Raw genomic sequence first — 26,573 nt, 5'->3', positions numbered from 1 at the left:
TGTCCCTAGTTACGCTAAGCAAGAGGCATATACTGACCATTAATGAAGTCTCTCTCTCTCTCTCTCTCTCTCTCTCTCTCTCTCTCTCTCTCTCTCTCTCTCTCTCTCTCACGCACGCACGCACGCACGCACGCACGCACACACACACACACACACACACACACACACACACACACACACACACACACACACACACACACAACACACTAATGAATAATGCATGAAAAGCCTTTTACGGTCATCAAACGAACCATTGACGTTAAACCATCAAATGAATTACATAAAAAAATGCACTGATCGAATGAATGAAAGAATGAATGAATGATTAACTCACTGACTCATTAAATAGTAATTTTGCAGAGTCGAAAGTTCAGTGATTAAAAAAAAAATACCTAACTTCTATAATAAAATATGAAAACAAACCATTTGAATTTATGAGACAGTATTCGTGTACACACAAGCAACACGACCCAAGGTACGAGTCTTTTCAGACATCAAAGGAGTCTGAGGAAGCCGCCTCTCCCGCACAAGCTCTCATGTTCCAGCGGGTTACACAGCGGCGACCCCAGAAAACAGAACGCATTCCTCAAAGCCCAAGCCACGGTCCTCTATTGATGACCGAGAGAGTTCATGGTGTAAGTATCAAATACACTTCATTTATATCCTTGAGAGTGACGCATCCAAGCACAGCAGGTCGGTAATGACGCCTGGAGGGCCCTTATCTCTCACTTCAGGTGTGTTTCCCAGCGTCGTAACTACCGGCTGGATCAGTCTTCATATTTTGCAGTAAACATTGGCATGCATCTCAGAGACTATGCCAGCAGTCAGGAGAGTGGGCATCAGAATCAGAATATCTGCAGTCAGATCTTACAATCAAGCGACAGTAGAGCTACGTACGTACGTTTCATGTGAAGCACCATCCATCGCAAAGATTGGAGTAAAGAATAATGGCAAGGGATATTTGCGGACATTCACAGTGACTACTTGGCGTGAAGCACTACATACACTACGAACACAGCGACTACAGTGCGGCTACTTACTGTGGTGTGTGGTTTGTGCGGCAGGCTGGGAGAAGTGGTAGTGGTGTGCGTGTGTTGTGTGGCTCAAATACTACAATCTGATTTTCTCTAGCTATTACAATCATATATATATATATATATATATATATATATATATATATATATATATATATATATATATATATATATATATATATATATATATATGCGCACAAACACACGCGCGCTCACACACATCTAAGGTGACACTGGTACAGCGAGATGAGCAGAGTATGGGCAGCAGGGAGGAGCAGCACAGCAGGAAGAACGGATACGCGTAAGGAGGGAAATACAACAACTTACTTATGGGGTCGCACCACGGGGGGCGTGTGACGCCCGTGTGAGCATAGGAGAACTCCTCAGAGTCAAGACAGGGCACCCCTGCAAGTCAAGAGGAGGGTTAGGAAAGGCACAGCGGCGACATACAGACTACACCACTGTCAGTCTGGTGCGTGTGGTGGTAGTTGTGGTAGTGGTGGTAGTGGTGAGGCGGTAGCAAAGCTAGGTCATTACAGTGGTGGTGGTGGTGGTGGTGGTGGTGGTGGTGGTGGTGGTGGTGGTGGTGGTGGTGGTGGTGGTGGTGGTGGTGGTGGTGGTGGTGGTGGTGGTGGTGGTGGTGGTGGTGGTGCAGTGGTGGATTTGGGTTAATAGTGCAGAGAATAGTGGTGCAATAATGACAATGGAAACAGATACCGACGGCGTGATTGATCAGCGACCGAAAATAGGTAGCGAGCACTGTAACAGATGTTAGTGGCAGGGCAGCAAGGCTCGGGGCGGTGAGTGGGTGTTGGGGTGCCAAAAATAGATCCGTGTGTGGATGATGGTGGATGAAAACATACTTCTTTTACATTAGTAAAAATGGAATGTATATATAAATATGTGCAAATGAGTGTTTGCTAATATTTAACTGATATCACAAGATAGGCATTAAAATAACAATACATAACCTCTAATAGTAACCATAACAACTAAGATGACAGGTGTTACTGAAAAGTATGATGGTATTAGAAAAGTGTCCATGATGGTAAGGTTTAGGGCATTTCGGGAGGGCAAAGTGCACACAAGAAGCAACACACGATATTAAAAGTGCCTTGGGGTGGTTAGGCCTGGGTGGGTGGCCAGGAGGTGGGCGTGCAAGGGGCAGTTACCCTCATGCAGGTTGAAGTGACTGGAGGCGGCGGCCAGTGAGGCATGGCGCTGGCCCGCCGGGAGCTGCAAAGTGAAGGTGGAAGAAGATCGAAATCGAATAGTTGACTAGAGGAGTGGGAAGAGGAAACTTGGGCTTAAGAAGAAGCATTACGTCTCAGCTTTGATCTGAAATGGAGCCCAAATTATATTATTTACCAATAGACAATGACAATTTCCGCTGCGCTCCATGTAGCTTGAATTGGGTGTGACGAATCTTTCTTTTCACTCATGACAAGGTGATAATCTGAGCCACGGAAGAAGTTTGGGTGTGTGTGAGGCGGTGATAAAACTGATATGAATAAAGCAAACGTGCAGAGTTTTATACCCGTGTTGGAGTTTATGAACTTTAAGTGAAGTGGATGGCGACTAAACTATCTTGAGCGTGAGGTGGCGGGGCGGCAAGGCAGAGAGGGAGGGAGGGAAGGAGGGAAGGAGGCCACTGGGTGTGGGATGCAGAGGTGGCGTGGGTGGTTGGGGTCCCTGAGGTGGGTAGTGGTGGTACTAAGTGGCTAAGTGTGCTGGGGTGGTGCGTGCAGTGGTGGAGCCATTTCCTGAAGATGGTGTATTGGTGCACTGTCACATCGTGTTACTTATGTCACGTCCTTTCTAGTCATCAATTCCGTAGTATCATAACAAAATCTTTAAAATGCTATTTAGATATTGCTAACTGGCGAGATACAAATATACACAACATATATATACATGCTCATTTTGTTTTACATCACATACTTATAAATACCAATTACATAAATGTCATCTTAGCTGTCATCTGCTATATACACACAAATACAAACACACACACACACACACACACACACACACACACACACACACACACACACACACACACACACTCTTATTCCTAGCGCACGTCCTTCACACACTCCAGGCATACACTCAGCAGGATCAGCCGAATACGTAATCAATAAAAAAGGGATACAAATACATCACATTCAAATTATCAGGTTACGATGTCGTCAGTCACACAGGAGCTGGAGGCTATGAAATATGAGTCAGGATACCGTCCAACAAAGCTACGACGAAATACACGAAGTCATAACACAAACCCGCATCTCGGAAAGGTAACCACGAAGAGAAGCTTGTCACCGGCTGCTCTCCTGAACTTACTCGCATGTCGCTTCCAAGCAAATTAAGCAGAAGCAAACAAAACTGACATGGAACTAATAAGGAAACTTTGTTCTCTCCCTGGAAATCAACAAGGCAACGAGCAAACGCAGGTGTTTACAGGGGAAAGTGTCTTGTGTGTGTGTGTGTGTGTGTGTGTGTGTGTGTGTGAGAGAGAGAGAGAGAGAGAGAGAGAGAGAGAGAGAGAGAGAGAGAGAGAGAGAGAGAGAGAGAGAGAGAGAGAGAGAGAGAGAGAGAGAGAGAGAGATAGAATAATTTATAGACTCAACATAATGCTATTTGCCTTACGTATAAGTCACGCATTCCATCGTCTTAGGAAGTCAAGAACCTTCATATTTCTTTCCTACCTATCTACCTACACACACACACATACACACACACACACACACACACACACACACACACACACACACACACACACACACACACACACACACACACACACACACACACACACACACACACACACACACACACACACACACACACACACACACACACACACACACACACACACACACACACACACACACACACACACACACCTAGAAATACTAACGTCAATTATGGCACACTAACAATACCTTCCCCTAACTTTAGACGGTCACAAATAACAACCTCACGAACTTCTTCCCTGCTTTCCACTGCTCGCATGGACATCTACCCTCCTCTCTTCCACTCTTCCACCTGTCCACCAGATCCACCAGAATACAGTAATACACCACACTGTCCCCTTCCACGCTCTGACTTCCTCCTGGAACCATTCACTTAATATACAAAGAAAACTATGTCGCTTAGAAGTTTCTGTTACAAGACAACGCACATAAGGAGTTTCTGGCCCAGTCGAATGGAATTAATAATACATGAGTTGCTATTCAGAAAGGGGAGTGAGGTTAGGTTTTCTTTCTCTTGTGCATATAGCATGTGTGTGTGTGTGTGTGTGTGTGTGTGTGTGTGTGTGTGTGTGTGTGTGTGTGTGTGTGTGTGTGTGTGTGTGTGTGTGATAAATCTTAACCTGGAATGCTGGAGAGCAGGGCGGGACAGCAGGTCATATGGCACCTCTTGGAGTCATTTAACCGTGCTCCTCCATTAATCACCAGCCACAACGGGCCATTATGGTGATAACCTCGCACCATCAATCAGCAGCTAGCTAGGTGGGCCAGACCTCTACCACTACCACCACCACCGCTACCACCACCACCACCACCACCACCACCACCACCACCACCACCACCACCATTCCAACTAGTACTTCCACCACCACACCCACACCGTATATATATTCACACGTATTGTACTACATGCCACTTTCATCACAATAACGCAAGTACCCCTTTAACACAAACACACACACACGCCACACCATTCCTTCCCTCCCTCCCCATCCATTTCCCTTGCCACTCGTCCCTCCTCATGTGGCTCCTTCTCTCTTGCCACACCCACCTCACACTGTATCCTACGTGACGGCCAGGATAAAGAGGTATTTCTGGATCCATTGCACCAGCGCCTCATAAATATGTAGGGGGACGCATATGAGGAGTTGCGGATGATGTGAGGAGTGATGCATATGGAGGGAGGATAGGGGAGAGCACTGAGAGGCTGAGTCAACGTGGTGGGGAGAAAAGGAGCAGGAAAATGAGAAATAAATAGCGGGGCAAGGTAAAACGGAGAAAGGGAGAGAGAGAGAGAGAGAGAGAGAGAGAGAGAGAGAGAGAGAGAGAGAGAGAGAGAGAGAGAGAGAGAGAGAGAGAGAGAGAGAGAGAGAGAGTTAAGCAAAGGACTAAAGCTGAAAAAAATCTTAAAATACAAAAATATGAAGAAGAAAAAAAAAGAGGACTTGTGAAGCGTCAAGTTACAAAAATATGAAACACACACACACACACACACACACACACACACTTTTCATTACTAAAAGTTTGGGAGAGTAAACTGACAAAAGAAGAAGGGGAAAAAAAAGGCATACGACAAAGTAAAAAAAAAAACAAAAAAAAAACAAATGATGAAAGATGTGTTAAGATTAGAGCAATGGCAGAGAGGAAAGTCTGCTCAAAAGAGAGGGAGAGTCAATAAAACAAATGAAAGACGCGTAAAGGGAAGGCAAGGGAAGGCATGGTGGGACAAGCAGGAACTGAAGGAGAGTAAAGAAAAGGGGTAGCAGCAAACACGGATACAAGCGAGGGGAAGGAAGGAAGGCTAAGACATGGTAAATTATGCATGGGAGTGAGAGTATCCATCGTGTCAGAGAGAGAGAGAGAGAGAGAGAGAGAGAGAGAGAGAGAGAGAGAGAGAGAGAGAGAGAGAGAGAGAGAGAGAGAGAGTGTGTGTGTGTGTGTGTATGTGTTTAGAAGTAAAGAGCAATGCCAGTTATTGATGTTTGTGTCAAAAAATAAATAAGAAATAATGACATCAACAAAGTCTTCACTACCAGTGTCTATGCTGAGATATAATGAAAGTTTCCAGCGGGCGAGGTGGGAGTAAAGCATGAAAAATGATGTGAGAGAAATATGCAAAACTCCATTAAGCTCAACCCGCTGCTGGGTTTAAAGCCTATTTCAAAAATATTCATTTCTTCCCTCGGTAAGATCTTCCTAAGCTTTTAATGTCTGTAAATTATGAAACACATTCACTTTGATTATGTAAATTTACTCCATGTTAGATAAAACATATAAGTCTTGCATTCCATACTAATAAAATTGATATGTGTCATTAACAGCTGCGACTCGGATAACATGTTAACAGCCACTTCGTTATTGTTAACATGAGCACACGAGCATGAGGGTGGCCGGTCGTGCTCCACAGATTCTGAGGACCGTCCACCGGCGTACAAGGCTTTACAGCTACAGGAGGTCGGATTTAGAAAAATGAATAAATAACCGGCAAGGTACATATGGGATTACGCAAAACAATCCTGACGCGGAGGCGATGCCTTTACATTCCTGTCCCTCGAGGAAGTGGTGGGCTGCTGGACACCTCGCCACTGTTTCATTCACTCACTGCAGACACGCAGCGTTCCAAGAAAACGAACACTATAGTGGTGTTTGAAGTTATCGTGACAATTGCTTTCTTTAATTACAAGATAAATCGTTTTGATCCTGCTCTACCCTCGACAACGCAGCTGAGTACGGCAGTCACCACTGACAGAGGTAGCATCAGCTAAGGGCAGCACTAACGGTGCCATTTGTATCTGGAGAATCAGCAGCAATAGCGGCACCATTAACTGAAGCACCTCCATCAACCACAGCAGTTTCCAGCAGCGCCTCCGCCCCAGCGCAGCACAAGATGGGGAGAATGATACTCAGCCAATAACAAGGGTGCGGATCTCTAGCCGCACCCACCTCCTGGCGAAACGACCATCTAACGGGGCACGGAAGAACCAATTATTCTCCTGCTAACCTCCGAGGACTGTGACAACCTCACTGAAGATGTTCAACGCTGCCTGTCTATCATATACTAGCAACTCGTCACTACTCACAATGACACCTTTACCTTTGCTTCAAACCTCATCTACCATTCCCTTACATTAAAAAAAAAGAATAGTGAAATTGCTACATAATTGCAATCCAACACGTGATAGGAGAACTAGTCCTTCCCTACCCAGCACAGGTTGTCTTTTACCATCAAAGATGTAAAACATTGCAGTCTTACTTGGTGAATTTAATCAATATGATTGATTTAAGCACCTTTGCTCCGGGTTATTTCCTACATGCGTTTGCCGACTGACATTAAATGATTGCCTGCAAAAGACAGAGGCGTGAGAGGCCATCATGCCCTGGATTTACGTGTCACTCTGTCAACAAAAGACTTATTTTAATTATTTTTACGTGGTTAAAATTCGCTTTTTTCCTTGTTTTTTTTGTCTTGTTAGCGTCTTTTATGAACATTTCGTTGCAGTAGTCAAATATATTTCAAATTCAACTGTTTCACCAAAACACACGGCTGAAAACTTATTGGTACATACAACCATGTAACTTCATCTCAACAGCAACATTCGCCATCACTCTACGGGTCCGCCCAGCAACTGGATTCGAGGTAACTCCCTAACCTATTCGTAACATTAAGCCTGATTGACGTTGATATTTAACATATCTCGATCAAGAAGCCAAAGTTTTTTGCTCGTGAATGAAAATAAAGTCACTATAAATCACCAGCTGCTGCGAACACTGCTGGACATTTTAATATAATCTAAATCCACTTGTATTTGAACAAAAATTTAACAATTGTGTAACATATGAAAAACGTCAACATGTCGTACACTTTTATGTGTACGACAGCCTCGGATGGTTGTGAGTGTGAACAATAACGTCAAAACGGTAACAAAAATCGCATGATGAAAATCAACCACACGGCCCCCGGCGAATGATTTCTCTCTAATAGTTTTCGACAACATTCGCTTCACTGAAAATTTCTCGAATTCTGGAGTAACTTGGTGTCCTACGACTAGCAAAAGTTCCTCCATTTCAAGTGTGCTGATTAATGCAAGTCGCTCTGTACTGATTCGGTCCAAATGTGATACAGTTACGAAAGTATCGGTAGGCAAATCCTGCACACACCTGATGCCTGTAAGGGTAACCTGTAATTATTCTGTCCACTCCTTCTAGTAACCTTCAGCAATATCCTGCAGTCTCGGTGAAACTGGCTTACATTCAGAATATTCTCTCTCTCTCTCTCTCTCTCTCTCTCTCTGCCAGACAAAAAGACGAAAGAATACTAATGTGACGCCTCGCTTCCTTCCAGAGACGCTGATATCAGTTTCCTGCTGGCTGACAATACGACACCATACAAGAAAAAAATCATATATATTTTTTCTAGGATGCATCACAATTTATCTTGATGGAAATTGCATACTCATACATACTAATAAATACAATAAGAAATAAAAAGGCATAAAGTAAACTGAAGAAAGGACGAAACTGGCTAGATAACAATAAAGGTACACTTCATAATGACCTTCTTTACTGGACATCACCACCAGTCCCTCTCTCCAATGGTCTTGCTTGTTAACCCCTTTAGTACCATGACACGTTATCATATCTATTCTGGTTACTATTTGGCGATTTTATACAATTTCAGAAACGTATGTCGGGATTAAAATAGTGAGGACTTTGGCCATTAATTTTCTAAACTCCATAAACCCTTGCTAATTTAAATAAAATCGTCTAATTATACCCAAAATGCACGAAAAAATGGGTTCTTGTACCGAAGGGGTCAATTCAATTTCCCTTTCTTTTCACCTTTTAATTTCGACATTCTCATCTATGCACACCATACTTTATACTTATTTGTCCATTCTCTCCTTCATATTCTATACCCAACATTGCATCTACTCTGTCTTTCTCCGTATTGTTTTCTTGCCTTTTCGATTCCTTCTCTAATCCATAGTCCCAATTCACGGCCTCGAAACCTCATTTTTTTTTTTTTATACCATGTGAGCTTTTCACGGGAATTTATTTATGGGCTAAAGGGTGTACTTTATACATTATCATAAGCAGAACATCTCATAGGTGCATTATATCTTCTGCTGTGAATATGTAAAAGTCATTATGTATTTCGCTAAGCTACATTTACTTAATTTACTATTCTCTCTCTCTCTCTCTCTCTCATGGTGCCACGTACTCCTCATTTACAGAGCAGACCCCAGATGGAAATTCGCAGAGTTAGTTGTACCCTCACGGACCCCGCCAACCAGTGTCCCTCTAAGTTTGCTGAGACAAAAAAAATAAAAATAAATAAATAAATAAATAAATAAAATTAAATAAAAAAAATAAATAAAAAAAGTGAAATTAATAAACATTGGGTGAACGCTGAAATAAAAAGAAAAAATAGAACAAAACAAATAAAAATAAGAATCTAAACAAAAAAGAAGTACTGATATCGTAAACATGGAAAAAAAAGGAGAGAGAAAAGAATGGTCTTGAGAAAAGCTGAGCAAGAAATAGCACATGTTCAAGATACCCGCGATCTTTACTGCAGCCAATTTTCTGTCGATCGTTGGTAGAGGTGGAATTTCATCGCTACAAATAAAATGCTTCGGTATAAGTACTGACTCTTATCATACTGCCTCTTAATAAGCCTGCCGGGGAGACACAAGTAAAGAAGAGACGGAATATAAATTAGAATGGGGATATGAGAGAGAGAGAGAGAGAGAGAGAGAGAGAGAGAGAGAGAGAGAGAGAGAGAGAGAGAGAGAGAGAGAGAGAGAGAGAGAGAGAGAGAGAGAGAGAGAGAGAGAGAGAGAGAGGTTCATTAGCTTTGACATCATCAGTCAATTTCCTTCACTTCCGTTAACAGTTTTGACCAAGACGACTGATAGGAGATTTTCTATTAGCTGTGTGTGTGTGTGTGTGTGTGTGTGTGTGTGTGTGTGTGTGTGTGTGTGTGTGTGGGTGTGGGTGTGGGTGTTATTTTCTATTTTTTCTTTGTTTTTCCTTTAAATTATAAATAATGATCTGCACTTTGCCATACATGTATTTCAAGTCGTTTTCTTTAAAATGTAATATGCATAGGTCTTCCACCTCCCTACTTCTCTGCCTCGGCACTCCCTCCCTCCTTCCCACAGCATGCCGTCAATACTCAGCCCGGCAGTGACCACCAAATCGTATAGGAAAGTGCAGCGTAAAATTTTAAGACGGAAATATGAATGGTTTGAAATAATATAAACCAAGGAAATATGTATGCAGGAAATGAAGTTTAATTTTTTTTTCCCTCCTTTTCGGGATGCGCCACAGCTTTGCCTCCACGTTCGTATGCATTGTTTCGGTTCTCGTTGGTATGACCTTCAAATAATACATGGTATAGTTTTTATTATTTTTTCCACACATGCACGCACATCAAACGGCTGAGCTTAGACTTGGCAAGGATTTTGGCCGTGGAAAAAAAAGAGAAGTTTATGAGGAACTTTCAAAATAACACATGTTTGATATTTCACTGTGCTTTGGATTTGAAGACTCGTCGTGTCGCTCGGGAACTTTTAAGCAAAATATTTACAGGTTTCGTTTCCCCCGCAGTGGTGGATGTCTCTCCCTTACTCTCTCTCTTTTTTTTTTCTATCCCTTTCTCTCTCTCTCTTATTCTTTGGAGGACATGACCTTTGGCACAGCTGACCTTTGACTCTCCGTGATGCTGCTGGCGACCTGAGATTCTTTCTTTCTCTCAGCTTGACACTTGCACGCGTTAACGACTAACACCTGCACACATTTACCTTGCTGTGTTAATGCCAGTGTGTATGGAGGGGGCGCGTAGTTTTCTTAAAACTTTTTATTTATTTTTTTCATCTCCCGTAGCTAAATTTCTCGTACATGGATACTACTATCAACTATCTCTCTCTCTCTCTCTCTCTCTCTCTCTCTCTCTCTCTCTCTCTCTCTCTCCAGGATATGCAATAATTCACACCACTGAAAGCAAAGTACAGTATTTTCACAAGTTTTTATCAGTAATATGTGATTAAAAGAATAGATTTTGTTATTTATAGACAGTACAATATTCAAAAGTGGCTGCAGAAAAAAAAAGGTGCCTCAGAGTGATTAGTGATTAAGGAAAGATGTGTTGCATAGGAGTGAAAGGTTTAAGGCAAGTAATGGCAAACTGATTACAGAGGATATTGTTTTGGAAAGGAATTTGCTGAAGGAATTTATTTAGATGGAGTTCACATGATAATCTATATGTTTTTCTTCTTCGTTTCCACAGTAACATGTCTTTGCCTCTCTTTACTCCTCCGCCTCTCCTCTAAGCCGCACTCACCATCTCGCCAGCCTTGAAAGTGTCTTCCTCACATCCCAGTTGCTCATATTGAAAGAAGGATAATTAACAACAGTCATTACACCGCCGTTCCTCCAGAAACACTTTGATGTTCGCTACTTTCCTACATCTTTTGAGTACATTCAATACGTTTCTTCATTTACATTTCTTCATTAAAGCTTTCTTACGACTACATTAATTTGAATGCCAGATTTGTGAAGCATTGCCAGATTAATGAAAAAAATAGTGTGTGTGTGTGTGTGTGTGTGTGTGTGTGTGTGTGTGTGTGTGTGTGTGACGAGGTGAGGAGGAATGAAGGAAAATGGAGGTTTGTTGGTGGAAATGCTAGTGAAGGAGAAACGCCAACACTGATGCACTATCAAACAAAAACTCTCCTTCCTCTGGATTGATGTCAGTATTCCTAAACACTACAACTTGATCAGAACTATGCAATCTTCAAAGACTAAAGTTCGCTGCCCATTCGCGTTTTCATTTATTGACGATGTGAGAACCTTGTTAAACCATTACTGAACTCTCAAAACCTCCAAAAACCACCAATAAAGCGCGATATAACTGAATGTGCCGAGATAATTAAATATGTAAGAATACGAACACAAGTCACACTTAACTGAAGTGCCAACCCCAGAAAAAAAAAAAAGTGTATACAAGGCAATGTTCCTGTATCCATGGAGACTCTTGTTCTTTCTTAACGTTACCTTTGTGTTCCCCTTAGTCTTTGCCCGCGTCTTCTTCCTGCACCTCCTCGCCGTCATCCACATCTCCACCACCGCCGCCCAGCTTCCAGATAACGAGTCTCCCAGGTATCGTAGCGGTGGCTCCCTTGATGTGCTCAGGCGTGGGTGTGGTTCCTAAGGTGGCCGCCGAGCCTTTCCGCGACGCACCGGGAAACTAAATAATTCACTCGTGGGTCGCCTGAGTCACCTGATAGGAGGTGACGGCTGCCTCCACCAACCCCATTTTTAGTCGCCGCCACCACCAGCATCACTATACTCCTGCCGCCACTATCAGCATCACTACAAGTCTCTACGACATAATCACCACAAGCAAAAGTAACTCATCTTACATCCGACACACTTTACTTCTTGGAATAGAACCTCATCTTCCTTTAAAGTCAGTCGTGGGGAAATAAAAAAGCCATCCTGCGGCTGTTCTAATCTAGAAATTTGTCCAACACACATCCCACACTCCCTGCCACTTCCATTTCTCATATGGCACCAATTAAAAGTTAAGACATCAGCGCCTGCGTCGGGGATTTAGGTGAGCCACTTCGTCCTAACACCCGCGGCATGAGAGGGTGCCCGCAGAATTTAATCTTATCAAATGCATCATAATATAACCTTTGCATCAAGAGCACTCCCTTTGGGGTCACGTTTTGAGTTGTTTACAGACACTATCGCTCTAAGGCAAGCACTCCAACCTTTCTCCTTCCTCCCTCTCTCCCTCCTACCACTTCAATGCCGCCCCTCCCTGAAATCACGTCTCCTGGGAGTCACTTGTCGTCCCAAACACTCCAGTCAACATACACACATTCATGTCTATTCAAACGCCGCGCTTCACTGTATATTTATAATTTATAAGCAGGAAAAAAAAGAAGACACAGTGCAGCCAGTAATAAGTATGTGAGCACGATACTTACGAGCAAATGTGATAATCTGGAGCAGGAGCCTCGGCATAGTTTGCTCAGTAATGGTGGAAGTGCAAAGCCGAGAGCACCGCCGCGCCGGACTCTCCTCATAATCGCTGGCAAAAACCACGATTCAATTTGGGAATTTTGAAGACGGTGAAATATCATAGATTGCTTCGGCAGCTTTAGATTCTCTTTCATCCCTGTTGCGCATTTTACCTTGAATGGGATCACTCCTCGCAGTCCCCCCTTTAAGCCGCCGCCTCTGCGATCTTCCTCCTCTCCCGCTATCCCCTCTCTCCATCCCCCCCTCATATCCTGCCCTCTTCTTGTTCCAACTCAATCTTCAGTTTATATTAAATGCTTACTTTTTAATTACAAAGATAATGCTCATCTCCAAACCCCATGACTCTAATATTAAGTGTATCCGCTGCTAAGAAAATGGCAAACCAATTTTCTGTAACATAAAGACATCGGTGATTATGTAGGTACACATTTGCCTCTTCAGAGAAAGAGGCAAATTACCGCTCGTAACGTTACATTGTTTAACCAAAAGCACTTCATCCTTTACCGTGCCTTCTTTTCCTTCCCCGGGTTGAGGCAGCGAGGCGTGTACTGCTGCTGCTGCTGCTGCCTGTTTGTTCTAAGGAGAGGTACGCGGTCTCTCAAATTCCAAGTATTTCATCACGGAATTTTAATGCGTTCTGCCCTCCTTAGTGATGATGAGGTGGTGGTGGTGGTGGTGGTGGTGATGATTATACCGGATATGATGATGATTATATAGTGATGGTAATACTAATGGATGACTGACTCTCTCTCTCTCTCTCTCTCTCTCTCTCTCTCTCTCTCTCTCTCTCTCTAAGACAAGAGTGCCCAGGGACGTACAACAACGCCATTGTAACTAGAAAAGAATAAAAAAGAAAAGTAGATACCTGGTTTTAGGGAAGTTGTGGAATCCGTCTCGAGACACACACAGGAAAGTAAATTAAGATTTCATCCATGCACCTTTCCATCCTTCTCCGTCTCGCCACCTGATGAGGACTTGTGATTTCTTCCGCTACATATTAATCCGACACACACACACACACACACACACACACACACACACACACACACACACACACACACACACACACACACACACACACACACACACACACACACACACACACACACACACACACACACACACACACTTGAAAAGAAGCAAATACAGAAACAAAACAGATAGATATGAGAAGGACCATTTTTCTTCACTATATTTCCGTCAGAATTCCCAAGTGAGAAAAGTTTCCCTTCTCACAGTTCTTCTTTTGGTCTTTTTCTTCTTATTTTGCATTTCCTTCCGTCCTCAGTGCTCCCGTGTTTTCTTGGCGGGACTAAGAACGGCGTATTTTGACTCAGGGAAAATGGTTTATGTAGATCTGCTTTCACGCTCTTCTCAAGCACGAAAGTGGAAAGGCAGAGGAACACACCTATGATGGCTGTTGTTGTGGGTGTGGATCTTGTCGAGATTGTTAGTGGTGGTGGTCGTGGTGATAGTAGTGGTGGTGATGGTGGTGGTAGTGGTGGTGGTGGTGGTGATGGTGATTTGGGTGGTGGTTTTATTAGTGATGTTGTTATTGTTATTCTTGTTGGTGGTGATAATGTTAGTTACTGATGATGATATTGTTGATGATGATGATGATGACTCTTGCGCCTCATTCTACTAATGCTGCCGTTTCTTTCTTCTTTCTTTTTTATTTATTTATTGCTATTTAATTGAAAATGTGGTGGATTTGATGGTGTTAAAAGATAAATGAAAAAATGACGTGAAAAGTTGAATTTAACCAATTATATCATCCTACGCGTGATGTAACTCGCCGATGTAAAGAATAAATTGAATAGCAACACAAATGAATAAATACATAAATACACACACACAAAAAAAACCAAGAAATTAACAAATGCACAAACCAACAAATAAAAACAAAAAACACCACAACACGTCAAAAACTAAACATCAATTCCACGCAGAATTCACATTAAAATTCACATCAAACTCTAATCCTTCTCATCACACGCACATCATACACAAATAAAACTGATCAATTTAGCTTTTCTCCTCCGCACTCTCTGCCTTACTCAGCTCCACACGCGGCCATAACCTCACCATCCACCCAGGAAACACCCCCGCCATCAGCCAGCCAAGCCAACCAGCCACCACTACGGCCAGCCTCCCACCAGCCAGCACAGCCTCCAATATTTGCCTCCCACATTTCCCAGAAGGATGTGACTTTCGCCAGCTGGGATGGGTCCCGCGTGCTCGGCCTGGCGGTCCCATGTTATCTGCAAGTGTTCATGGGTAATGTTCGCGTTTGTTACATGCGTCGCGCGATGAACACTTAAACTCGAGAAAGGGGTGAGCAAAGACGGTGTTCTGAGGGGAGTGATGGTGCAGAAGGTAAAAAGAAAAGAGGGTGGGTATGAAAAATGCTCGAGTGACTTGGAAGGGGAAGCATGTACCCGTGGATTAAGATGGTAACAAAAAAAAAGTAATGATAAAACTGGCTGAGATGGAGAAGCCTTGACTCTAAGACATGAAAAGTGTGCAAGGGGATGGAAAATAGGAGGGGTGTGTGTACTGAATGGAAAAGAAGATAGCGAACTGGTTAAAAAAGTTGAAATATATCAAGAAAAGAGAGAGAGAGAGAGAGAGAGAGAGAGAGAGAGAGAGAGAGAGAGAGAGAGAGAGAGAGAGAGAGAGAGAGAGAGAGAGAGAGAGAGAGAGAGAGAGAGAGAGAGAGAGACTTTAATTACGTATTGCAGAAATCTATTAATGATGTCACTGATCCCTCTTCACTCTATCTCTGTTACAACTGCTTCTATGACACTGCTCGTACCAACACGAACAGCCACCACCTCTACTTCTGCTGTTAATGTTGACATTAAAAACCCCCCAAATATACCAACGTAAGGAAAATACTAGCAAGGGGGAGCCATTAAACGCAAACATTTCAAAATAGTATAAATCAGCAGGAGCCGCAAGCAAGCAGCCAGCAGCGGCTCATCTTTACGGCCGCCACTTAATCACGGACACGGAGATTAAAGTAAAAATCCACATATAAATTTAACAATGAGCTCGGATAATGGCCTCATCATTTTCTGCGGGGCGAAATATCACGCCATTTTAAAACGTAGCTAAGGCAAGCACTGACTGAAAGACTACCGATGCTTTCTTGCCTGTGAAACAAAAATAAGTGCAATACTGTCTTGAAGTTCGGAGATACTAAATTATTACATCTTTTTTTCACTTTTCACTGACCCATGTATTACAGACAAATTAGAACGGAACGCGAACACTGACGGAGAGATTGCCAATGGTAGCTCGCTTTTGGGAAGAGTGAAATGCAGAATGGTAGCAGTACAAGATAGAAGATACAAAATTATATGTTGCTACCCCCCCCCTCTCTCTCTCTCTCTCTCTCTCTCTCTCTCTCTCTCCTAGTCTGTGCTGCATTTACCCACGCATGTATATGTATGTTTTTAAGGTGGGACGTGCATGTATCACGGGAATCTTGTGGCGGTGAGCATGAACACGTCCCGGCTCAGCTCGGCATTCCCGGAGGAGACACAATCTTATACTCCCGCCGAGGAGCCAGTTCCACCTTCGGTCCATTATCGGAGAAACACGAGGGCGCCACAGCATCTTACCGCCCGCCCTCGTCGTGCCCTTGCCACTCCGCCTCACACAACACACTCTACTTCTCTCGGGATGCTGCATTATGCTTCCCACACACCGACTCTCAAGACACTCCACCACCATCACCACCATTACTAGCACAACCACCACTACTACCACCACCACCATTACCATCATTACTAGCACAACCACCACCACCACAACCACAACCATTACCACCATTACTAGCACAACCATCACCACCACCACTACGATTACTATCATTACAATAATTTCTTCTATTACCTAGTGATGAGAACAAAAGATTTGAAGGTAAAAATGGATGAGAAAGTTTACCTGTTAAATGAATATATATTGCGGGTATGTCTTTCATTAAATTCATATGAGGAAACACACACACACACACACACACACACACACACACACACACACACACACAGAGAGAGAGAGAGAGAGAGAGAGAGAGAGAGAGAGAGAGAGAGAGAGAGAGAGAGAGAGAGAGAGAGAGAGAGAGAGAGAGAGAGAGAGAGAGAGAGAGAAGCAACAGGTAAAGCTATGGAGCGCTACAGGTGTGTCAAATCGAACACGGCAAAACAAAGCTAAAATATATAAAATAATTACACACCGGCTTCGTCAAACAAACCGCGTTCTGTGTGGCATGAAAGCAATTTAGGAAACGACCTCAATTCACTGCGGGATAAAATAAACCAAACAAACCCAAACAAAACCAAACACAACCAATGAACAATGCACAGAACCTCACACAGCAAGCACCATGGAGTCGAAGCTTTTGGTCCTTGTGTCTTCAATCAGGCGCATGTCTTCCTCATTTGATCTAGAGGCAAAACTTCAACAAGAATTTCTCCACACGTTAATGAGGGAGTTTGTGATCCTAGAACCGCGCTGCCTTCATTAACCACGCTGAAATTAATGGAATATAGCGATCAGACGGGTCTCGAGGCAGGGAAGGGAAGGGGATGAGGGAAGGGAGCAGCAGGAGGGACGGGAGGGGTGATGGAAAGATGAGACACCTACACAAGGCATGTGGGATTTAGACGTTAAAGATGGTGTTAGCTTAGGGCGGCATCGGAGCTTGGAAGGAGATGAGAGGATGAGAGATGGATGTCAGGCTTCCAGGGGGCTGTCAAGGGCGGCTGAGGCGAAATGTGATGTGGAAGAAGAAAACTACAACTCGGAGAAGGGGGTTCGTGCGGTTGGTTGAATATGAAATGTTTGAAACAGGCGGAGGGTCTAGTTTCAATTACGCAACGATTGGTGGATATCATGTTTCGCGGCGTCTCTGTGTGCACGCCTCCCCATACACCAGCAAGGGAAGGAGCTAGAAAAGGAAACGAACAGAAGAAAGGCAAAAGAAAGATAAACGAGAGAGAGAGAGAGAGAGAGAGAGAGAGAGAGAGAGAGAGAGAGAGAGAGAGAGAGAGAGAGAGAGAGAGAGAGAGAGAGAGAGAGAGACTGTACATAGCAAAGCCTTTTCACTACACTACTCTAGCCTCAAAAATCTCGTACAATCAACACCAAGATTCTTTCAACGCAATGTATCTTGTATAGGAGCGGCGCCTTTGTTCCAGTGCTAGGCAGGCGTCCTGTTACACTAAAACCTTTGCGCCACACCGGCAAACCCACGGAAAGAGCAATACAAATATCTAAAATCTAAAAAGAAATGTAAGAAATAAAGAAATGAGGCAGTGCACAGAAAGAGGATGATTCTGCCGCCGACTTCCTCGTCCTGCGTCTCTCATTAAAATTCCATCAATAAATCTTTGCGCTTACAACTATCTTACAAAAAAAAAAAAAAAAAAAAGAAAAGAAAAAACGCAACCAAGTGTGCCGTGAATGCTTTACGTTCTTATCTTTTTCATATTACGTAAATTTGCCTCGCCTTTTCCCTACGAACGTACGCGCATGTATGTTTATGGCACCTCAATGTTCGGCCTTCTCTTTCACTTTCATCACACCATCTCCAATGAGTTCTCAAATTCGGTATGATTTATTATGTATATGAGTACATTGCAATCTGAAAGCTACAGAACTAAAATCCTTTCCTAAAATGTGTGTGTGTGTGTGTGTGTGTGTGTGTGTGTGTGTGTGTGTGTGTGTGTGTGTGTGTGTGTGTGTGTGTGTGTGTGTGTGTGTGTGTGTGTGTGTGTGTGTGTGTGTGTGTGTGCAGCAATGAAGAAAAATAGTTTAGGGAAAAAGAGGAGCAGAGGTGCATTTCGTCCCCTCCAGCGAAGGATGGAAGTCGGGCGGCAGCGGCAGCAGCAACAGCAGCAACAGCAGCAGATCTCCTGTTACTGCGTCCACGGTGTGCAGCTCCTGCTCTCACAAACCATGGTGAAAATTTAATAATCAGAATTTACACTGCTGGTGTGGAAAGCACTTTGGTTATGGCTTTGAGAAGACTGCCCGGATTTTGTGAGGAAAGTGAGGGCAAATAAGAACTTGGAAATACAATTGACAAAATAAAACGAAGAATAAATGATAAAGCATGCATAGATTGCTAAGAAAATCACATCTCTAATGAAACAAAGAGAAACACAGATTTCACAAACAAAAGACATAATTGAAGCAGGCGCCTCACCACCACGCCCTAGTGTGCCCGCACCACACATGCAGGAGGAAGCTACTCACAAATTCTAAAGGGCAGCAGCCAATCATTTACTGATGAGGGATTCATTGAGCTGCACCAGAACGCACCTCTCGGCTCCTCCTGGCTTCGTCAGCAGGAAGCGTGACGAGAGCCGCGTTCAGTATTCGCTGGTTAATGCACCCGAGTTAGTGGCGAGCAGCGCTTGCCGCCGCGGCAGACCACCGCGGCAAGCAAAGGATGCTGCTCGCTGCTGGCTCATCTAAACACACTTTATATATTTCTTTAACGATGCAAGACATTACTGTCATGAACAGTTCTTGTAGCGCACTACTCAACACAATACACGTTCACTCTGACAAAAGAAAACATGTCACCTCTAAAACAGTATTCTGATTCCTCATGCTAGATATTTCCCTGCTAAGTGTGTGTGTGTGTGTGTGTGTGTGTGTGTGTGTGTGTGTGTGTGTGTGTGTGTGTGTGTGTGTGTGTGTGTGTGTGTGTGTGTGTGTGTGTGTGTTAGGATAAATTCCATAAGGTGTTGTTACAAAGACGAGGACAGCAGCAGAGATCCTCGGAGACGTTGAAGGGACAGACTGAGCAACACCACTGGACACGAACACTGCAGCAACCATCGAGAGGAAGCATATGTGACAGAGAGAAGAGAAACGAGGCACAAGGAGTAGAGATATGGGCCTCACAAGGGAAATAGAGAGAGAGAGAGAGAGAGAGAGAGAGAGAGAGAGAGAGAGAGAGAGAGAGAGAGAGAGAGAGAGAGAGAGAGAGAGAGAGAGAGAGAGAGAGAGAGAGAGAGAGACGTGTGAAAAAATAAGTAGTATAAAACCAGAATAAAAAAAAATGAAAGGAAAAGACTCAGCACAAGAGCTTGAGATAGAAAACTGAAGATGACACTGAGGTGAAAAGGAGAAGCGCCGTCGAGGGAGTGAGAAGAAGAGGAGGAGGTGGAGGAGGAGAAGGAGGAGCTTCAATAACACTCAACTTCCCTCTCCTCTACATTAAACACACTCGGTCTATCCTTCACTAAAAATCTAAACTGGAAATTTCACATCTCTACTCTTGCTAAATCAGCTTCCAAGAAGTTAGGTGTCCTATGGCGTCTTCGTCCATTTTTCTCTCCTCCCAGCTGCTTGCTCTGTACAAGGGCCTTATCCGCCCGTGTATGGAGTATGGCTCTCATGTCTGGGGGATCCACACACAGCTTTACTAAACAAGGTGGAATCTAAAGCTTTTCGTCTTATCAACTCTTCTCCTCTAACTGACTGTCTTGATTCTTTAAGTCACCGCCGCAATGTTGCATCTTTATCTGTCTTCTACCGCTGTTTTCATGCTGTCTGCTCTTCTGAACTTGCTAACTGCATGCCTTCCCCTCCTGCGGCCTCGCTGCACAAGACTCTCTACTTCTTCTCATCCCTATTCTGTCCATCTTCCTAATGCAAGAGTTAACCAGTATCTTCACTCCTTCAAGGAGGAGGACGACAAGGGAAAGAAAAGGAGGAGAGAGAGAAAAAAAAAGTGAGAACCGAAAAATAGCAGGGGGGAAGGAAAAAAATAATAATAAAAGGTCTGGAGACGCCACAAATCCCAGACCCGCATCGTGTGGGCCACTTAAGATAACCTTTCCACTCGGTCAGCTCCGGCTAAGCTATTTCACCCCATCGATTTCCAATGTGGCGTCGCGTTACCGGCTCCGTGGCAGGATTTGCACTGTTTCTCCTGATCATTTAGTCTCACTGTCGTTCTATACACACGGTTCCTCCTTCTCCTTCTCACTCTCCTCCTTCTTACTCTCTTCCTTCCCTCCTCGTTCCATTTTTATTTCACTCAGCTCTTTGTCTCACTCTTTCCTATACCACTTTCTTTTCTGTTCTTTTCCCTTTAATTAATTCCTTTTCCGCCACTTACTCCTCCTCTTTCTCTTCCTCCTCCGTCTGTCTTATCTCTTTCATCCTCTTATTGCTTCTTCTCATCCTCATCCTCTTTCCTTACTTTTTTTTCTCACAACTTTTCTTGTTCATCTCTTGTAACATCGATTTTTCTCCCACTTCCGATCTAACGCTCAGTTTCAGATAAAGAGCAGAAACCTCACACACGCACACACACACACACACACACACACACACACACACACACACACACACACACACATACACACAAGGGGAAATTTATCTTAATCAATCGTTTCTCAGTCTTTTCTTTTTCTTTCCTCCTTATTTTTTTTTCCAGAGAGCTCTTATCTTTTATGGCTACCTACATTATGTGGATCCCTTAACCCTTGCTCTTATCTGCCACACGCATTTTATATCCCACTGTGTTCCTCTCTCTCTCTCTCTCTCTCTCTCTCTCTCTCTCTCTCTCTCTCTATTCCATATTCATGCTTTATTTTCCCCGCCCTTGATGAATTCCCTGTCTTCGCCCCTTCCCCCTCCCTCCCTTTTTCTCCTATCATCTCCCTTCCATTTTGTATTTCTTGGAAGCTCTTTCATCTATTCCCGCCTACGTCTCTATCCCTTTCCTTAACCGCCCCTTCATGTTTCCTCACCCGCAGCTTCCTGTCCCGGCTCTTTCTCCCTACAGCACCCAACCTTTCCCTTCCTTCCCGTCCCAGCCGCAAGGACACTCCAATCTGGCCGCCCAATCGATCACCCAGTAATATCTCATTAAAAGTTTTGTTGGTGTACGGCAAAAATGTCGGCTCTCTGATTTCTTGCCTGTCTCTCGGGCAATAATTCAACTCTTTTTATGTGCTTCAGGCAGGAATAGAAAGGTGTGATGTATAGGTGATGGCGGTGATCGTGGCGAAGAAGGCAGCGACACTGTTACTATTGGTGATATTGCTACAAGAATGATAAGAACTGCAGAAACTGATAGTATTAACTTTAACCTTTATTTCCCTATTTCCGCTTCATTCGCCACCAGACAATGGCTCTCCGTCAGCTCCCGTGTTGACATCACCTAGCATCAGTAACTTTTTCATCTTCCTCTTCCCCTTCCTCTTCCCCTCGTCGCTCCCCACGCCCACACGCGCCACCATCACCTCGGGAGCCTTTGTTTACCTCTTCTTAATTCAAGGGGAAAGCTTTTTGGTGTAGTTTTTTGTTTTTCTTTCTAAGCCTAAAGCAAACGACCATTTATCTATTTTGCTTTAATAAGTCAATTCAATCCAAGTTAAAGACCGAGAAAAAAGATACGATAACTTGAAAAAAAGCGAAGTCTGAGAAAAAAATAGGTGGGATGAAAAGAGAATTGTAAATAAAACCGACTTTTAACATGACAAAGAATAAAGCTTTTCCCCCTCCCATCCTTCCATCCTCAAGGGTTTGCAGGAAGGATGAAGGAAAACGAAGGATTTTACGTAACGTTTTGATTTTATTTTCATGTATTTATTTTTTCATAAAGATCACAATGCATTTATCATTTAACTGAGCATCAATTTTCTTTCTTTTTTTGTTTTTGCTTTTTTATTTCATACTTAATTTTCTTTTGCTTCCTTTGTGACGTTGTACATCTTACACCTCTTGCACATCAATCTTCCTTGTGTTTCTGTTTTCCTTATTTTTGCCCTTGCTCCCTCACAACGTATGCATATTTTCCCTTTAAAACTGTTGCATTTCATCTCACCTCGCATTCTGTTAATCCTTTATTCATTTACCTTTATTAACATCATTATATATTTGTTCATGTCTCTCTCCGTTGACTTCTTTTGTGTTTGCCTCCTTTCCACCCTATACACTGACATCCTCTTACATACACACACACACACACACACACACTATTGTTCTCCTCTGATCCATATAACACCCGTCTCACCCTCACATCGTTAACTCTTTACACTGTACTATACTTGTGGTTCACTTCCATTCAGCACATCTCTCGTCCATCTTCTCCTCCCAACACTCACCTACTCACTTCTTTCCCTCACATTCACCCTCTTTTGTCACTGACCTTCTTATTACCTCATTTTTTCAGTGGTTAGGTTTTTTTTACTTCTCAAACACACTCGACTTTCTCTCTCTCTCTCTCTCTCTCTCTCTCTCTCTCTCTCTCTCTCTCTCTCTCTCTCTCTGTGTCTCTCCGTTCCCGCCAGCCCACTCTTTTGTCCGCAGTTCCTATTTCTGAAGTGTGAAATTCTGAAAGTCAACACACTAGAATCTCTTTGAAAACACCTGTGTAATAAAAATCCCCAAACTCCTCGATCCCGCAGCGTCAATCTACCAAGAGTATCGACTCCAGGCGGCCCACTGGTATATTTGGCTCCGGCATGTTTACGGCCACATTTTCGGGTTAAACGCTCGGCGAAGAACCTCCCGCAGGCACTCCTCGGCCGCCGCCACTACCACCACGTATGTAGGCGCGAGCACGACTTTGCCTCCACGCACCACTCAGGTATTCCCACTCCGCTTCCCACACAATAAAGAGTATATGCATAAGAGCTCTTCACTGCATCTTCTCCTACACAGGTTTCCACTGAGTATACTGAGCATTCCACCCACTATTTTCCACATAATTAATCCCATTACAGGTGAGGTCAGGTTTCCGTTTTTTTGGAGCGCAGGTGAAGGTTTCGTATAGGAGTCTTCTTGGGTACAGTTTATCAGGTAGAGCTTACATACAAGTGCGTTTTTCTCTCCGCTGCGTCGCCCCCATACGCACCCACTCACCCTGATTTCAGTCCTATACCCTCGCCACAAGATTCTCCTTTCACTTGCTGTTTTCCACTTCCTTTATCCACTCCTCTTTTTCTTCCACTACTGGTTTGGATTGACATGCAGAGATACCCGAAAGTCTTTTGATTTACCGTTAATTACTTTATTTTTTTACTTTCTTTTCAAATTTAATGCTACATCAGAGTTTGGCTTGATCCATCGCAAAAAAAAAAAAAAAAACACATGCAAATTTAACCTAAATAGCAGTCTTCTTTGTTTACTCATTTCAGAAGCAAGCAATTTTCCTGTTTTTTTCTTTTTATATATTTTTGCGTTACTAACTTCAAAGCAAGTCTTAGAGGAAGAAGTAAAAATTATTCTGAAAACACGGCTTTATTTAAAACTGAAAAGCTGAAATTGAAATTCGAGTTCTTTCGTTCATTCTTTCTTTCTTCGTTCGTCTCTTTGCTTTCCTCAATACATTCCCGTAATTAGCAGACCGGCAGCGTATCACATCCTAACATGCAACATCTTACTTAAAAAAAATATATATATATATATATAATTGCGATAAATTCTTCGTCTTTCTCATTTTCTCTTAATGAACGTTACAATTGTTACGTCGTCTTCTCTCTGCAATTTATCTCCTAGATGACATATATTTTTCTTCATAGTAGAATAACAAGTTGTGTTGTATCTCAGCACTTAAGACCCACTATCATTTCTCATCATCTCTAGTAATAAGTCTCCTGCTGATACGTACTTTCATTCTTGCTCTGAAATCTTGTTAATTTATTATTTTTTTTTCTAGTTCTAAATTCGATTTTGTTTTTCGTCTCTTCTGTTTATCAGCGCCACATTTTTCCTTCCAATCTTCCGTTATCTTCTAACATATCTCTTTTCTTTCCGTTTCTCTTCCTTCCTAACTTTTCCAAGCCCTCAGAACCATTTGTAAAGAACTGGTTTTTAGGAATAAAAGACAATAACAAAACAAACTGCATCTGCCGCCAGAAGAAACGCCACTTGTGAGAAATAATTTATCTGATCAAGAGAGAGAGAGAGAGATAAATGATAAATGATGAAGTATGGAGAGAAAAAAGAAAAGAGTATTTGAAGATATAAAAGCATAGTGACGAGAGAGAGAGAGAGAGAGAGAGAGAGAGAGAGAGAGAGAGAGAGAGAGAGAGAGAGAGAGAGAGAGAGAGAGAGAGAGCAAAGAACGAAAAAACGTGAATTACGACGAACTTTCTTAATAATAAAACCTAAGTTCCTTCGTCGCCCGCACAGGAGTTTTGGCCTCTCGCCGCTAGCCGTGTGTGGTATTCCCCTCCCCTCCCCCTCCCCTCTCCTACCCTTCCACTACCCTCAACCTTCACAGAGTCATGGATAGACACGTCCCCTTTTCTCGATCTTTCTCTCTTACCCTCACCTCAACCTGTCTTCCACTCCTGACCGCAACACACACTATAGAGGAACAAAACTGTCATTTCATTGCTTGTTTTCTTCTTTGTATTTTTTTAAAGACTCATTAAGAGGAGAAAATTAATGGTATGAACACAACTAAGGCGCAATATTAAGGAGACACATGCGAAAAATAGTTGCAGTGGAGATATGCGTCTACATAATAACTGAAGAACACATAAATGAAATAAAAGTGTTGTTCTTATGAATTAATATATTTAATTGCGAAAACTTGACCATGATAACGTTTCCACGCAACCAACGTAGTCATCAAGGTTCCTGTCATTCATACACTTCATGGTAACAGAATGTCATGGAATAATTTGGAATGAAGTTAAAAAGCGTTTAGGAGACAGTGGTCATGCTTTACTTTGATACAACTACGCAAAAATGAATATCGGTGTTCGTCTAGCAAAGCGTGGCCCCTGAGGCTCCTGATAAGCCACTGATGCACTCACCACTACACACTCCCTCCCCACCACCTGAGACACGCACCAATCCTCCCTTCATTAGGATGACATGCTTTTTTTTCAGGAAATGTGGACACAAACCAAAACATTTTTAATAGCGAGAAAATGTGCAGTGTTAAGTGGGCAAAACACCTGCCTACTTCGAAAAACAGCCTCTGTTCGCCAGCGTATTCACTTTTTTTCATCAGATACAATCGCTGCCTCATTCGTTCTGTGTGAACAACACTGATTATTTTTTTCTTCAAACAAGCGTAATTTCAATTTCCATTAACTCATGGCACAAGTATCATTTCATTTGGAACTCGGTGATCACCATCCAAACAAACCTTTTGTGAGGCAAGTGTCTGCCTGAACAAGGATTCCAATTTTGTATCCAAATTCGAGCAAAACATCCACACGCCACACCTCACTTGATTCTAACTCACTTTCCTCCCCATACTCCCTCCACACACTGCACTCCTACACCCATCCCGCTCCACACCCTTACCTACTCTTCACAGGCTTTCCATACCCCGATCATACACATTCCTACCTCCGCGATCTTCACATATAAAGCCCCACTCACCAACACCTCACTGTCCCTCACTGCCTCGCCTCTCCATTCTTCCGTACAGTAGAACAGAGGAAGGAGGGCAGCTAGCGGTCAAGATGATGCAATTGTTAAGAATGCTTTTCCCTTCAATGATTATCTCGTTTTTATAACGATTATATGGTTATTCCTTTACGTTGCAATAACTCTGACACTTTTTTTCCCTTATTCCGAACACCACAGCGTCATCAAATTAGCACACAGATAACACAGAGGTAAAAGAGCCACTCTGTGTTGCCACGTGAAGGTGATAAACACAGTGACTAATTCAAAGTTGTGCGTTACGTATCATGACAGTCAGTTCAATTTCGGAGGTCGTATAATTAGGAAG

The 26,573-nt window shown here is 43.1% G+C and overlaps 1 protein-coding gene across 14 annotated transcripts in view; it reads right to left on the bottom strand.

The window, feature by feature from the left end:
- The window catches only part of LOC123520769 (tyrosine-protein phosphatase Lar-like), a 924,035-nt gene that overhangs the window by 352,869 nt on the left and 544,593 nt on the right, over positions 1 to 26,573 (bottom strand). The window contains exon 4 of one of the 14 annotated variants that reach the window (XM_045283357.1): positions 1,362 to 1,439. The exons of the other annotated variants lie outside the window; for them this stretch is intronic. Coding sequence (XP_045139292.1) covers positions 1,362 to 1,439 — 78 coding nt within the window. The remainder of the gene's footprint in view (positions 1 to 1,361; positions 1,440 to 26,573) is intronic. 14 annotated transcript variants of the gene reach the window in all.

The sequence above is a fragment of the Portunus trituberculatus genome, chromosome 47, assembly GCF_017591435.1.
Source record: "Portunus trituberculatus isolate SZX2019 chromosome 47, ASM1759143v1, whole genome shotgun sequence".
Classification (NCBI taxonomy): Eukaryota; Metazoa; Arthropoda; class Malacostraca; order Decapoda; family Portunidae; genus Portunus; species Portunus trituberculatus.
The sequence above is the reverse complement of the archived record's forward strand: the minus strand, read 5'-3'. Positions and strand labels throughout refer to the sequence as shown.